General features: G+C 39.4%; 1 protein-coding gene across 2 annotated transcripts; it reads right to left on the bottom strand.

The window, feature by feature from the left end:
• Positions 1–4,122: 4,122 nt before the first annotated feature.
• On the bottom strand, positions 4,123–14,850 carry impdh2 (inosine monophosphate dehydrogenase 2). Of its 2 annotated transcripts, XM_005800128.3 has the most exons (14): positions 13,512–14,850; positions 12,222–12,270; positions 11,865–11,966; positions 11,706–11,780; positions 11,149–11,355; positions 9,784–9,871; positions 9,484–9,683; positions 8,752–8,842; positions 8,368–8,463; positions 6,714–6,857; positions 6,260–6,404; positions 4,851–4,994; positions 4,647–4,730; positions 4,123–4,471 (listed from the first exon to the last, which is right to left on the bottom strand). In XM_005800128.3, the coding sequence occupies exons 1-14, from the start codon at positions 13,607–13,609 to the stop codon at positions 4,450–4,452; spliced, it is 1,545 nt and encodes a 514-aa protein (XP_005800185.1). In that variant the 5' UTR covers positions 13,610–14,850; the 3' UTR covers positions 4,123–4,449. The 2 variants fall into 2 exon arrangements, with proteins under 2 accessions (XP_005800185.1, XP_023186131.1); XM_023330363.1 differs by lacking the exons at positions 12,222–12,270; positions 13,512–14,850 and adding an exon at positions 11,536–11,542 and having other exon boundaries at positions 11,865–11,957.
• Between the last annotated feature and the right edge of the window lie 244 nt (positions 14,851–15,094).

Here is a 15,094-nt window from a genome sequence, read left to right as displayed (position 1 = left end):
GAACCAAACTCCTCCTTTCCTTCCTTTGTCCACTAACTCCCTGCCTCCTCTCCCTTCTGCCTTCTGGGCAGAAAGTTGTTTTTTCTCTCACCTCTATTATTCTGTATTTTCTTATTATTCTCTATTGCTTGTTGGTAATACTCCATATGAAATGTTTTTTTTTTGTTTGTTTGTTTTTACCAGAAGCATGTGCATTTTCAGATAGCAGTGTTAGGAAATATTTTCATACCACAATGGTAAAATCCATTTTTAATCTGAACAGGTCCCATTAAAATACAGTAACTTGCATAAGTATTCAACCCCTTTGAACTTTGTGCAAACTAATCACAACCTTCAATGCATTTTTAATGGGATTTTATGTGACCGATCATACAAAATAACGCAGAGTTGTGAAAGTGAGTGAAAACGAATGAATAAATACAATCCAGTGTAAATAGAGTTCAGCTTTTCTGTGAAGGCCTCTATTGTATTAGAGGCAAATGGCATTATGAAGACCAAACAATGTAGCAAACAGGTGAGGGAGAAAGTTTTGGAGAAGTTTGAACAAAACAGGTTTTAGGCTGCAGAACAACATTGCAACATTTGAACATCTGACAAAGCACTGTTCAATTAATAACCCTAAAATCAGCTCTGTGGCAGGTAGACCTTATTTTATCACGTGCACTTTAAGGAGACAAAAAACATTTTTGGCTTACAGTTGAAACCAGATATTTACATACACTGAATACAAAGACACTTTTTTTTTTAGCACTGTCTGAAGTTGAATCAAACCAAACTTTTATTGTGTCTAGTTTATTTAAAATTAACCAAATTTATATTTTCTAAAGTCCATAGAACTTAAAAGATTTTTAGACATTTGGTTGTTTTTTGTTTTTTTATAACTTTCAAAAATTCAAAAGTTTTTATATAGTTTATAACTTTCAAAAATTCAAAAGCTGTCTGACTTTTGGGCTTCCTTCCACAAACTCCTCACAATAGTTTGCTGGAGTTCTGGCTCTTCCTCCAGATGGAGCAGGTGGACCTGGGTCCATTTTGATGGCCGCTTCACTCACACACGCCGTTTCAGATCATCCCACAAAACTTCTCCATAAAACTGAGATTGGGGCTTTGTAGTAAAACATCGACTTTGTTGTCCTTAACCCACGTTATAACCTCTCTGTCTCTCTGCTTAGGGTCATTGTCCATTTGGGTTTGACCAAAATCATACATTTTAAAACACAGTTATCCCTGATACTGACCAAATGTATGTAACCACTTGAATTCAAGGAAAGTTGAAAAAAAAAAAAAACTTATAAAAAAACAGTTCACGCCAAGTTTTCTGGCATTTAGCAAATAGAAATAATTCGCTACATTTGGTAGATGAAAGCTGCAAATACTAAATGTTTCATTTTAAAAGCTAAAGAAATTAAACTACAATATTTAAAATATATTTCCACTTTTCACATTTTAGAACCACATGATGTAACTTTTACTAAGGGGGGAAAAAACATGTTTTTAGGATGAGGCCAACAGAATGAGTTGTTTTCAAAAAAAAAAAAACATCGAAGATGCACAAACCATTTAAAAATATAATACAAATAGTTTGAAGCAAAATATGCCCCTTCTGTTTTAGATATTCTACTCAGATATTTCATAAAACACGCAGAAGAACGCTTCAGCTACCCTTTCTTGCCTAAAATGCAATAAAATACTCTGACCTGTCGAAATATAAAAAAAACACCCATCGAGTGTTAAGATAATCAGATAATTCAGTAATTTCATGCATTTTGCTTATTTCTTATACTGGTTTGGATTGGATTCATCATGGATTTGTTACAGTTGAGCACAAAATTATTCATATTCCTGGTTGAATGCATTCAAGCAAGAAGCTTGCACTGTTAAGTGAGTGACATCCAACATTAAGTGCAACCGCCTGTTAATACAGCTTGTGTTTTATAGGCAATAGAAATTTGTATTTTAAGCAAGAAAAAATGAACACATTTTATAATTTTGTTGTTTGGACAAAAGCAATGATGTTGTGTCAGTATTAATGAAACTCTGGTTGTGACAGTAAATGCAGGTGACTGTAGTACAGCGAGCATCTGGCTGTGGTAAACTTTCATGAGCTGCCGTTTTTTTTTTAGTTCTCATGGGAAAAGCTCATCTTTCTGCCAGGCTAATGGAGGTCTGTGGATGTGCTCTTCTTCTCTGTCTAATTAGAAACATCTGAGCGCCTCATGATGGATGATGTGAGACAGGTGTGACCAACAGAGCGCGACGGGGACGACTCCCATCAGGTCCGTTTGGGTTTCAGCCTGGAAAGTCCGGAGGATTCAGAGGAGCACCTGATTCTCTCTGGAGACCTGGAGGAGGAAGGTGGAGGTGAGACGAGAGGAGACGAGCTGTTTGCTTGTTCTTCGGTTCAGTGCAGCTCATTAATGATGTGCTTTGGACCAGATGTTCGTTAGAGGTTTAGCAGTAAAGAAACGTGTGCATTATTTATTTATTTATTTTTTTGTTTAATTTTTGACTTGAATAAATATAAAATAGTTTTCCCATATAAAAGTATGGTTGTTTAAACCTTTCCACATTTTGTCATGTTACAAACAGACTTTTTTTTTTTTGTGGATTTTCTGGTTAAAACATTTTCATTTCAGGCCAAATCAAGATCATGAATGCCCTCAGTGGTTGGGGTAGAGTGTAAAATTAACAAACTGCCAAAATGTTAATTGAATTCATGAGCGCCTATTAAAATTATATAATATGTAAAGTCTTTACATAAATGTATTTTGGGACTATACAAATAAAAACCGATCTGACTGATTGTCGATGTGTTTTAGGTAGGTCTGGTCTTTGTTCAGATTTTCCAACACATAATGCTTTGTTCTAAACCACTGCATTGTACCGCTGGTTGTACGCTAAGTTCCTGAACCTCCACCCAACTTTCTACAGCATCTAGCAGATCCTCCACCCATTCTGACCACGCAGCTTCACTGTCCATGCTGAAGAAATGAAGAGATCTCGAAGCTTGGAGTACAGTTTTCTTACCCAACCATGAAGTAACCTTCTCCACATCTTTGTCCTTGTTCTGTCTGCCATGTTCCTTGGTCTTCATGATGCTGTTTATGAACAAACATGAGGCCTTAACAGAACAGCTGAATCAGAGAGGAGACATTAAAACACACACAGCCAGACCCTATTTAGGTGACCCCAGAAGGCAATTTGTTAGACGTATCAGAGTAAAAGGATCGACATGAAGGGAACTTTATGTTGATCCCATGAAAACCATGATGGATAATAAATGACATCTTTACTTTTCTGAAAGGTACTGAAGGTTTATTCCATGTAGTTTGGATGATTTGCAGTAAAGAGCATCTGTAGTCTAAGGCTAACATAAAAAAAACTGTTTTTAAATATATACAAAAACAAGATGGAGGTTTCGCATTTGCTAAAACATTGTTCTTGTCTTTCTTTTACATTTTCTACGAGTAACTTCCTATAGGAAAACGATGTATCCATTTTCTGCCCAATGTGTTTTTTTAAATTAAAATTTAATATTAATTAAAAAGTTGCCCGTTTAAAAAATGACAAATTTCCTACAGTAAGTATTTAAAATAAAATGTCTTAATGTATGTCTCTAAATGAAGATTTTTGGCAACATTGAGGATAAAAACGGCTCTTTGGACTGTAAAGGTTGCAGTTATGGTTTAGGTGATATTAAGTTGTTTCTTCCCTTCTTAGATTAAAATATATCCTCACTGCCTGTCTGACTTTATTATAAACTGGTAGCAAAAGCCTCTCAATACAAGCAAAGTTAAGCCCAACAGTTCACCACATGCCCTCAGCTGAATCCTTTTGTCCCTTGCAGACTCAGTTTCTCACTACAAGCTGTAGCAAGTCCTCCTGGGATACGAGCCCCCCTCCAGGTAATGAGACCCTGGTAACCCTACCTGCCTCTTCACCCTTAAACACTGCAAAGGCAGGTTAGGTATATTCTTAGACGCAAACTTCAGTTCTTCTTAAGCTTGTTTAGTTATTTAATTATATGCAGACTGACTTGCATGTAAGTTGCTACTAGTTAAGGAATAAAAGTACTTCCTGAATTTTGACTTTAATCTTCTAGACAAGAAAAACAGACAAGTGTGAAAAACAATGAGGCCTTTAATAATTTTTTTGCTTTAAAATGGACAAACATGGAGATATCACAATAGGAGTGAACTTCCCTCCTCATTCAACTCATGCATGCACCTATTAATAAAAGCTAATTTCGCAACATTCTCCATTACACACACACACACACACACACACACCCTACAACGCATAGATGACACTGAAAGGAAGACTAATGGATCTCTGGAAGAGTAGTGATTTAGTGTAATCTGAAGTCAGCTGCAGGATTCTAAGCAGGTCTTGGAAGAGGTTGTAGTGTCATCCGCCGGACTGATTCTCCACTTGAACGCGCCGCTCCTCTCAAAACAGACGTTTTTCGTAACTGTGGGAAAGTCAGAAGGAGAGATCACACGACTCGCTCAGCGTCCAAACTGAGGCACCAAGAGGAAGTCGAACCGAAGGCTTGTGTGATTGTGGTGAAGACACGAAACTAGCAGATTAGGACAATGGAATGTGAAACCGAGTGGAAAGTACCAATTTGTGTGTGTTTTATATACCTGTGCAGACTGTGGACTCCGCCCTCTATCTGAGCTGATGATGTTCTCTTTTCAAATTTCAGCTCTCCAGAGTACATCAGGGCTCTAAACGGACAAAAACGAACCAGATGTTGACGGGACAGTAACTGTCTCTAAGCTCATCTGTACCTCTTGTATCACTGAACTGGGGACTGCGACACTTTGATGGTGTCGGCGCAGCCTTACCTGAGCTGGGTGAGGCTTTTGGCGCCGATGTCTTGACAGGAGTGCTGAGTGCCAGCCAGTATGTAGGGGACAAACTTGTGGATGGAGCCTTTGTCCTGCACAGCTCCAGAAACGCCTTGAGCAACTTTAATCTTGTCGCTCTCGCTGTGAAGGAAGAGATGGAAAAGTGGAGTGTCGGTTAGGTGAGTCTGGTGGGGTCAGACCTGCTTAACTTGGGTAAATGTCAGTAATCTTCATTCATTTCTTAAATCTGATTTCAGATTAGGCAGGATACACCGGACTAACCTGAAGTACTGATAAGACAGTACACCCACTTAAAGGGCTTCCCATGACAAGAACAATAAAACGGACCTGACCTCCAGTAGCACGTCACCATATCATGTTCACAACACAAAACATATTTGAGCCAATAAATTATGAACCACATTTAACAGCAACAACACAAAATTGCGTCAATATGAGTTTTGCTTTCATTTCTTTCTACACAGCTTTACGTTGCCGCCTCAGCATTTAAAGTCAGGTTGAAGTTTGGACTTGAACTAGGCCATTGCAACACCTTGACTCCTTTCTTTGTCAGCCATTCTGTTGGACAAATGGTGTCTTATTTGTGTTTTGGTTGTGTTCACGGTTGATTCAATGACAGCAAGGGGTTTAGGTCCTTTGGATACAACAAGCCCAAATCATCAACACTCCACCACCATGCATACAGCTGGTACAGAAAGAAATCTGACATGTGTTATATCCAAAAATCTTTTCGTTGGTCTTAAATTTCAAATTTATCGTGTCTTTTTGCAAATTCCCTGAGCATAGCACTGCTTCACATCGTCAGAAAACTGGCTGAAGTCCAAATGTTTATACTCTTCAACTACTTCTTTTGACTGTAAATCTATTTTTTAAAAGGCCTTCAGAAATTTTTTACAGTGGGACTGTAGAATGATAGTTGGGAATACCCTTAAAACCCCTCCCAGATTAATGGGCACCACTGATTGTTTGGAAAGGTGGAGTTACACTTTTCATGCACATCTTTTCCGTTTTGGTTTAGTACATTTGAGATGCTAAAGCTTTTTAGACTCTAGAACAGCTTTTTTTTCTTGTCTGTAAAGCCTCCTAATTGAAAGAGGATGTGCTTTCAAGTAGTCATGACTGTATTAAGATCAAGTGCAAAACCCCTCCTTGCGGCACACTTCGGTTTTTATGAAGTTCCTGTGGGGAAAAAAAAAAAATCACTGCACGAAGACATTTCAGGCATTTCCTGAAATATCTGCCACTCTTTTCTAGCAGGCTCATCAGTCTGTGCCACAAGATGCTGTCTAGATACCACTGAGAATGAAATGAGGAAGACGTGATGAAAGCTGGGGGTGAAAAAAAGCAGAATACTGTGGCAGCAGGATGTTGTGTGGATTGCGTACCTGAAGTATCTGTTTTGGGAGCCGAGGTTTTTGTCCATGGCGTCCAGAGAGCCCATGCCGCGGTATTTCTTCAACCGAATCCCGTCGGAAAAGAAATATTCACCAGGAGCTTCGCTGGTGGCAGCCAGCAGAGAACCCATCATCACTGCGCACACACGCCCACACACACATATATATAAAAATGTTTCACACAAAGCAGTTTCTGATGCAAATCTATTTAGAATCTACAACAAGATACAATTGTGTGTTGAGTGACCATGGTTCACCATCTGAAAACTACTACATAACTCTATGAACCAACTTCTAAAAAATCTTGAAACATAAGGTGCACACCTTCTAACTGCAAATTATTTACATTTCCGTCTATTGCTACAGGTACATACACACACTTAAATTGACATACATCGCATCATAAAACTTTTATTTCTAAGCATATTTCCTCCGTCATCCTCACCTGTTGATGCTCCCAGAGCCAGGGCTTTGGCGATGTGCCCAACAGTCTGAATGCCACCGTCAGCAATGACGGGCACACAGAAACGTCTGGCGTACTCGGAAACTTTATAAACGGCTGTGGCCTGGGGTCTGCCGCACGCCAGCACTGATAAAACAGAGTCAAAGGAGTTACCATGGACGGCCAAGGAAGAGTACCAGTTTAATTCCAGTCTGATGACTGGCTTTAGACCTGCGCTCTTCACATGATCTGTTTAAAGTCGGATTTTTGTTCTTTTCTGCTTTTACAGATCTACCAAAGTAAAAAATACAGAATTCACATAAGCTAATTTGATTTTTTAAAAAATGAAGTGCATGTCGCGTTTTAAATACAGGAAGTGATAAAAGAATACATGAGTAAAAACACAAGCTGATAATGTGCCTCTTCGTGTTTGCTACGTGAAAATGAGGAAGTTAAAGTTGCCACATCAGCACAAAAAATATCAAACCATGTCCAAAACTCTCCATATTACTCATCTGCCAGCATTAAACTCAGTACAGCCGGCTGATAGGTTTCTGAAACCGACCAATCAGTGTTAAGAAAGAGGAACAAGGACGATCAGTAGTAAAGTTATTCACTGATTTTAAGGTGCGTAATGTCGGGATGACAGAGTTTTCACTCATTGAAACTTCCTCCAGTGTGTATGAAAGGCATTAGCAAAAAAATGCTAAAAAGGGCTCCTCCTTTCATTTATTCACCATGAAATATTTGATTGAAAAAGTCCAGCAAATCATTGTTAAGAGGAACATCTTTGCTCTCCCTGTCTGCATTCATGAAAGTGATCAAACTGCTGCTCAAAAGTTTAGTAAAAAAGTCTTTATTTACATGTTTAGAAAACAAAACAAAAAAAATCAGAAGTAAAAGGATGAAGCTTTAGTTTGAGCTGTCCTCAACATTCTTTCAACTTTTGGTATCCTACTGCATGTCTAGAGAGCAACAGGTCAGAAAAGTTGGTGGAGGAAGACCATGGATGGTTAATAGATCAATGGACGCAAGAGCAAGCAAACCCCAAAACTCCAGCCACTAAAACCTACACCCACAAATGCAAAGCTGTTACCAGAAATACTTAAATCAGGGATTGACATTTTAAATAAAAGATGTGACTGTAGAGGAGCCTTGAACCGGTTCTGACCAATCACTTTATTTTGTGTCACACCTGGTTTGAGGAACTAATTTACAGGTCATGTTTGGAAAAGATTGACCTTTTTAACTGCCTTTATCATATAATATTATCAATTACCACAATTTTAGTGCTTTATTTGTATTGGTACATGCTCTGTACATGTGAAAAGGAGGAATAAGGCATCAATAAGACACTTTCAGAATCCAAACTGATGTCAAATGGATGCCACTTGTTTTCTTCTATCTATCACCTGTATTACACACAATAAGAACCACATCTCAGAAAAATGAAAAGATGTAAAAAGAAATAAAAAAGAAGGTATTTCACATCCATCTGGGATGTAGCATTATTGTTCTTGTTGCAAGCGTGCAGATTCTAACACTATTTTTCCAAACAAACTGAACTGAGACATCAGGATCAAACAGAAAGATGAGAGCAGAAGGAGTGGAGCTGTGTTATTTCCTGAGTTTGGCCATGTTTCTGTGTGATCCTCACCTTCCTGTGTGATGCAGATGGAGCCGCTGCCCATCCCCACTCTCAGGGCATCCACGCCTGCATCAATGAGGTTCTTGGCCTGAGCCGCAGTCACCACTGCCACAGACAGGGGGAGACAGAGGACCAGTAAGAACTCAACCAGAACCTCAGAACTCAAGAGAATTTAAATGATTTCTCACTAAAATTTGACATTTTTGATACATTCCCCATCAAAGATAATGACAAAAATACAATATATGCTTCTTCTATCACAATGATCTGCTTTTGGAGAATAAATGGCCTCCAGAACAATATTTCCAAACGTTCATTTGGGAAGCAGAGATCAGTAGAATTAGTCAAGGACACTTTTACATTTCAGACGTAGAAATTAATCTGTGTGGTTACCATTGCCTCCAATAACTTGTAAGCTGGGGTACTTTTCTTTAATGTATTTGATCATGTTGATCTGGAAGACGGAGTTGCCCTGAGACGAGTCCTGTTGACAGAAACACATCATCATCATCACTGTGACGTTATTGCAGATATCTTGTGGGTACAGATGTAATTGATGAATGGCAGGACACGACGAAGTAAGGAGGAAAGTTGGGGGGACACAAAGAAGAGGGAAGCAAGGGAGGGAAGACAAAAAAGAGGAAGAAGGGAACAGATGACAAAGAAGGAAGAAGAAAAGGAAAGACAGAAAAGAGGTAGGAGGCACAAAGATTTACACAATGAATAAGTTGAAGTATGAAAAACTAGAGGGGGACAGAAGAAAGAAGGAAAGATGCAAGTTAAGAACAAATGAAAGCAAAGTAGAAAACATGGAAGAAAGAGGACAGAGGGAATAAAGGTATAATACAACAAAGAAAGCCAGGAAAGTTGGATACAAGGAAGAAAAGGAAGTAGCAAATGGGAAATGAGGAAGAAAGGTAGGATGGATAGGAAAATAATCAAGAACTGGAGATTTGCCACGATGAAGAAAGGACACCAGAAAGGAAAGGAGGGAGGATAGACAAACAGAAGGACTGTCGGATGCTGAAATCAAACTCCATAGCTCTCCAGACTGGTCCAACAAAAACTCTCTAAACACAGTCATCCTCCTTGTCCCAGCAGACCAGTAGAAGCAGAAGTGCTCACCAGTACAACCACGTCCACGCCGCTCTGCACCAGCAGGTCCAGTCTGTACTTGTCGTCATTGTGGGTTCCGATGGCGGCGCCACACAGCAGCTGCTTCCGGGAGTCTTTGGAGGCCAGAGGGAAGTCCCGGTTCTTCTTCAAGTCTGTACGCGCAATGATGGCCACCAGGGAGCCCTCCTTATTCACGATGGGAAGTTTACCTGCAGGAGGAACCAGGTAAACACACTGAGTTTGCATAGTTCCACTTTGGCTACATTTAAAAGCAGCAAGTTGTGCAAAATGTGTTTTTTTTCCCTCCACCTTTCTTGCTCCTCTGGAGGATTTCATTGGCTTCTTTCAACGTCACTCCAGCTGGAGCAACTACTAAATCCTCCTCCCTAGTCATCACCTGCCATATTGGTAAGAACAGCACACTCATTATTATTCATTCAACTCATAATAATCTTTTACTTCACCAACTCTAAAGTACTTTTTGTGATATTAAGTACAGAAGCAAGTCAGAGAGACAAATCAGTATCAATGTGTTCTACATTTATATTCACATGGCTTTTTGTAGAACTCATCTCTACCTTTTACACACATATAGAGACTGAAATATTTTCCCAAATCTGCACAGAGAAGTACAAATCTTGTCAGATTGGAAAATTTCTGTAAGCAACAATTTATAAATCTGGCCAAAGATTTTGATTGAATATGAAAAGCGGCAAATCTTATTTCAATGAATTTCTTCTTGCCAGTCTTCTATTAAAAAAATGAAAGAAAAAAAAGGGCCTGTGGAGTGAGACACTAATTGTTGTCAATAGATTCTGAGATATTGACCTGATGTAGCAGAGCCAAACTTTTCCTATTTCTTACAAACTGAAGCTACACTTGTCACTTTTAGAAAACTGCATTATTTCCCTCCCACATCTCAACTGTGGTAGAAAGTGTTTGTCACATCTAGGGGCTGAAACGATAAATCAGATTAATCGATTATTGAAATAATCCTCAACTAATTTAGGAATCGATTAATTATTAACTGGAGAATATAGACTCAAAACAATGCAATTTGCTGAAAGAAAACAACATATTCAGAGCAGTAATTAAGCAAAAACTGTGCAAAAATATACACATTTTGCATTTCAGATAATAATACCTTAGTCTGTAAATAGCTTCTAGCCAAAATTTCACCCGGTTCAGATTTACTAAAGGAATTCTATGTTACTGCATTTTAGGCAATAAAATGTTACTTTTTTCTATTTAAAAAAGGAGCTAAATTATTTGCATATTTCATGTTTTTCTAATATAGTCCCAAACAGAATTAAGTGGTTAAATAAAAAAATCTGTAGAATGTGCCATATCTTTTCTCGATTTAAATGTGAATCACCAGAATAATCTATAGATTAACCGATTACTAAAATGATCATTAGCTATAACCCTAATCACATCCATTTCAATAAAGTTTTTGTAAGTGGACAAAAGCACACTGAATGCTTTAGCAAGGCGCTGTAACAAACAAGTCACAGTTAAATGATTAAACCCAAAAGTGCCTAAAATTGCTACTGAGCCCAACAGAAGGTATACATAAAAACCCCCACTTCATCTCGAGTACTTGATTAAAACCACAAAAGCTACTTAACTTTGTTGAAACCTGACACCTGTTTTAAGTTTATGAATATTCCTCACCTCACTTAGTGGCAGGTTGTGGTCGTCCTCTTTCAGGAAATCGATATCTCTGGACGAGATGATTCCCACCAGCTTGCCGCCCATCTTGCCGTTGTCTGTAATGGGGATGCCACAGAAGCCGTGGCGCGCCTTGGCTTGGAAGACGTCTCGCACTCGCTCTTGGGGGCTCATCACCACAGGGTCTGTGATGAAGCCCTGCTCGTACCGCTGGAGGGAGGGAGGAAGCGTGGGAAGACCGGGAATTGGGATGTGGAAGGATTGGGGAGTTGGGGGCCGCAGCGGAGAGAGAGCAACACAGGGAACATAAAGCGATCACTGACTACGTTCTACAGCCGGGAGACGAGCAACACGGAGAAAAAAAAAATTGCTCTAAAAGGATCAACATACAACATTACTGCCCCCCCCCAGGAAGTGGGACAAACATGCAAAATCAAGACAGTGAGATGATGAAAATGGGGTTGGATGAATAAAAACAAAGAAAATATCTTAGATCAAACAAAGTCATTACATCGAAACAGCAGAAGAAGAAAGAGCACAGTGAAGCTTTGAATCAGTACCTTGACTTTGCGAACTTCATTAGCCTGGAACTCTGGAGTACAGTTGTGGTGGATGAAGCCGATGCCCCCCGTTAACTGAGACGGAAATAACACACGAGTGAGTGAGTGAATGAACATCACTGCGTCCTAAAGAAACCCCGGGTCTCTGCGATCGCTCACCGCCATGGCGATGGCCATGTTGGCCTCTGTTACTGTGTCCATCGGGGACGAGACGAACGGTGTCTTCATGGTGATCCGTTTGGTGAGCGCTGATGTCAAGTCCTGAACGAGAGACGCACGTCAAAATACATCAGGTTAGCCTGCAAATCTGTGTCAGATAACAGGGCTAAACTTAGCCCCTTCAGTTTAAGTCTCACTGCGCTGAAACATGGCTCACACACCTGTTCATTCTTTTAATATCACACTTTGAAAAACCACCAAGAATTAATTTGAAATTATACAGACTTTATGCAATCCAATCACTTCCAGTCAAAGCATAATGGAGAGGCTACAGCATGTTTGTGCATATTTACTCACCACTTGTTCAGCCGTAAAGTCGATGTAGCCAGGTAAAATCAGGAAGTCACTGAAGAAGAGAAAGAATAGCTGGTTACACATTTATCCATCCTAGGAGCTTCATAAAGTCATCTTCATAAACTGGAGATAACTGATTTAGAAACTAAGCATTTACACACCGAGGTTAGTTAAAAACGTCCAAACTTGAGTTAGCTAACACTAGCTGCTTAAACGTACCCATCTTCTCTACACAAATAGGAGATACAAATCGAATAGAATTAAAACTAAAGTTTTATATGACACTGATCTGCTTGTGCTGTTCCAAGTTCACAGAGCTACAATACATTTTTCACATCGAAATCTCTATATTTTCAGACTTACACTAGTTTACTCTGAATTTATGCCTTTTTTTCCCCCCCTTAAACAATCAGGCTTCAAATATGAATCTAAACCAGATGGATGGAAGAATGGATGACAAGAAAGGATAGTTAGCAGACTGGCAAGATGGAGGAATAATGGGATAGAGAATAAAGTTTAGAAATAGTAGTATTATAAGTGCATGTGTGTATATATAGTCACACATATAGTTTTCAGTATTTTTTCTGTGTCCACTGGTAACCAAGCAACGACATTTCGAAGCCAAATTCTTGTGTCTTTGTGCAATGACAATAAAGTAAATCCAAGTTTATTTTTCCATGTTATCCAGACCTGGAAAACACTTCCACAGAGCTTTACAATTTCCAGAAACCTTCAGTTCAAAGACTAAGCCAATCTATTTGACTGGAAAACATAATAAAACAAACTTCCTTGAGCAAGTTCAAGTTATGACATGAATTATTTAAGCACCTCAGAGTATGATATTTCAGAAGAGGACCAGTTAAACAAGAAATAAGGCTAAAAACAGAGTGAGTGGCCGCCCGTGAGCCAAGCAGTGGTGGTTTTTCACATGGGCAATATGGCTCTGCACCCAGGGGGTCTTTACATCACTGGGTGGTCTGAGCAACAACAAATTGCTATAGTGGCAGAGAAACAATGATATTAAATATGCGCTCTAGTTGTAAAAACACTAAAATAATCGCATTTCAAAGCGCTGTTAGGATCACCCTGACATCGTTTAAAGGTCTTTCTAATAATAATTTACAAGGGGTGACATTCATACATGACCTGTAACACAGGAGGCATAAAGCATTTTAAACAAAGTAATCCTTCTTTAGTATTAAACTATGACGTTTTCTTAAGAAATCCCCATGATTCAAATACGAGCAACGTTAACATTTAAACCCAAGTTATTGGTGTTTATCTAGTGTTTACTTGTATGTGAGGCCGTCTCCACAGTTGAACAGCTGCTGTCCCGTCAGCCCGTCCTCCGGTACGTAACTGGTCTCCCCGCTGATCAGGTAGTCCGCCATGGTCAAACTCTCCAAACAGAACCAAACTAAGAAACCACCTTTACAGAAAAAAAACCCCAGGTATTTGGGGGGGGGGGCGCAGAATCTGAAACCGGACGGACACACCGGCTGGTCAACAGCGCGGATCCAGAACTTTCCTCCCTCTTGCCGCGAGTTGAGCTCCGTCCGTTTAGCTACCGGTCCAACCTTTCCTCCAGCAGCTGCTGTGGGTGCTGCTGTCTGGGTGTGCTTAGCTGCTAAAACCCAGCACAAACGTGGAGTGTGTAAAAATGATTTCGCCCTTCATCAGGCCTCTGCGTCTCCGCTGGCCTGCTGCTCATGTTCAGTCCGCACGTGCAACCTGCTCCTGACAGTTTCCGACGCTGACGTTCACATCCGGGTAATTCGCCGGTTTTTTTCCCCCCTTAAGAATCACCAAAAATATTTTCGTTATTATACATTTATGACTTTTGGACATAAATGTTAGCATTTTTTGGCAGTTTTTTATTATTATTATTTTTTATTTCGGAATGAACCTTTTCGCTACGTCCCGCTTAATGACTCTAGGGGGCTCTGTTGCTCCTGCACACATTAATTTGTCCTGTCCTGACATTTGAGGTTGGAAAAACAGGTTTACATGGTCTTTTAGCTGTTCTCAGAGAATAAGACTGTACCGCAACAGAGGGCCGAACACAACAAGTTTAGTTCATCTTACCATGTCAATGAAAAATTTTGTATAGGTTCAAATGGGTTCAATGGAGTTAAAGACAGGACAGTAGATAACCAAGCACGTTTTTGGACTGTAAGGCAACAGTATGGGGCAGTGAACAAAAAGGCCAATCCAATAGCAGGTTGACTTTTCATGGAATAAACCATTCTAAACATAGACAAAAGCAAAAATACAAATTAGCCTTTGTCTGAGTTTAAGTTATTTAGCAAACCAATTTTTTTTCCCCTTCTGATGCACAAAACATTTCTCACGACCAGCAAAATGGGCCAAGAGCTCCAAGGGCCATCAGATTGGCCCTTGGTGGACATGGAGCTGGTATAGAATAGAGGTGTTTTTTGACGTAACCACTCGAGGGAGTAATCATTCACAGACTCATCTGTGAACATATGAGACACAAACATACGGCCAAACAGTGGCAACACTTAAAATACTTCTTGGCACACAGTAGCATTCAACTAGAAAACTCTGTGGAAGACTCTGATGCAGGTGATGAGGGGCCAGCATGGTTACGTTAGAAGTGGACTTTTTTTTTTTTACTACAAGTAAAATAAAAATAAAAATGGATCTTGCAAAAAAAAAAACAAAAGAAACTGGCTTTCTTATTTTACAGTGAGATTCGACCTATGAATAATTTTCTTGTGCTGCGTGCTTATTCAGTGTTTGCATGTGCAATGAACACACAAGAGACATTGTCCGGTTTTAAAAACTTTCAGTAACTATTTCTGTATTAATGTACAACCGTTGAAAATTACAGCAAATTTTTTTTTGTGTATTTT

Source organism: Xiphophorus maculatus, chromosome 1, assembly GCF_002775205.1.
Source record: "Xiphophorus maculatus strain JP 163 A chromosome 1, X_maculatus-5.0-male, whole genome shotgun sequence".
Classification (NCBI taxonomy): Eukaryota; Metazoa; Chordata; class Actinopteri; order Cyprinodontiformes; family Poeciliidae; genus Xiphophorus; species Xiphophorus maculatus.
The sequence above is the reverse complement of the archived record's forward strand: the minus strand, read 5'-3'. Positions and strand labels throughout refer to the sequence as shown.

Coding starts and splice junctions, on each gene's coding strand:
- impdh2 (XM_005800128.3), bottom strand. CDS start 13,609: ATGGCGGACTACCTGATCAGCGGGGAGACCAGTTACGTACCGGAGGAC. Junction 8,464..8,751: donor ACAAGTTATTGGAGGCAATG/GTAACCACACAG, acceptor TGTCTGTGGCAG/TGGTGACTGCGGCTCAGGCC. Junction 6,858..8,367: donor CATCTGCATCACACAGGAAG/GTGAGGATCACA, acceptor CTGTTTTATCAG/TGCTGGCGTGCGGCAGACCC.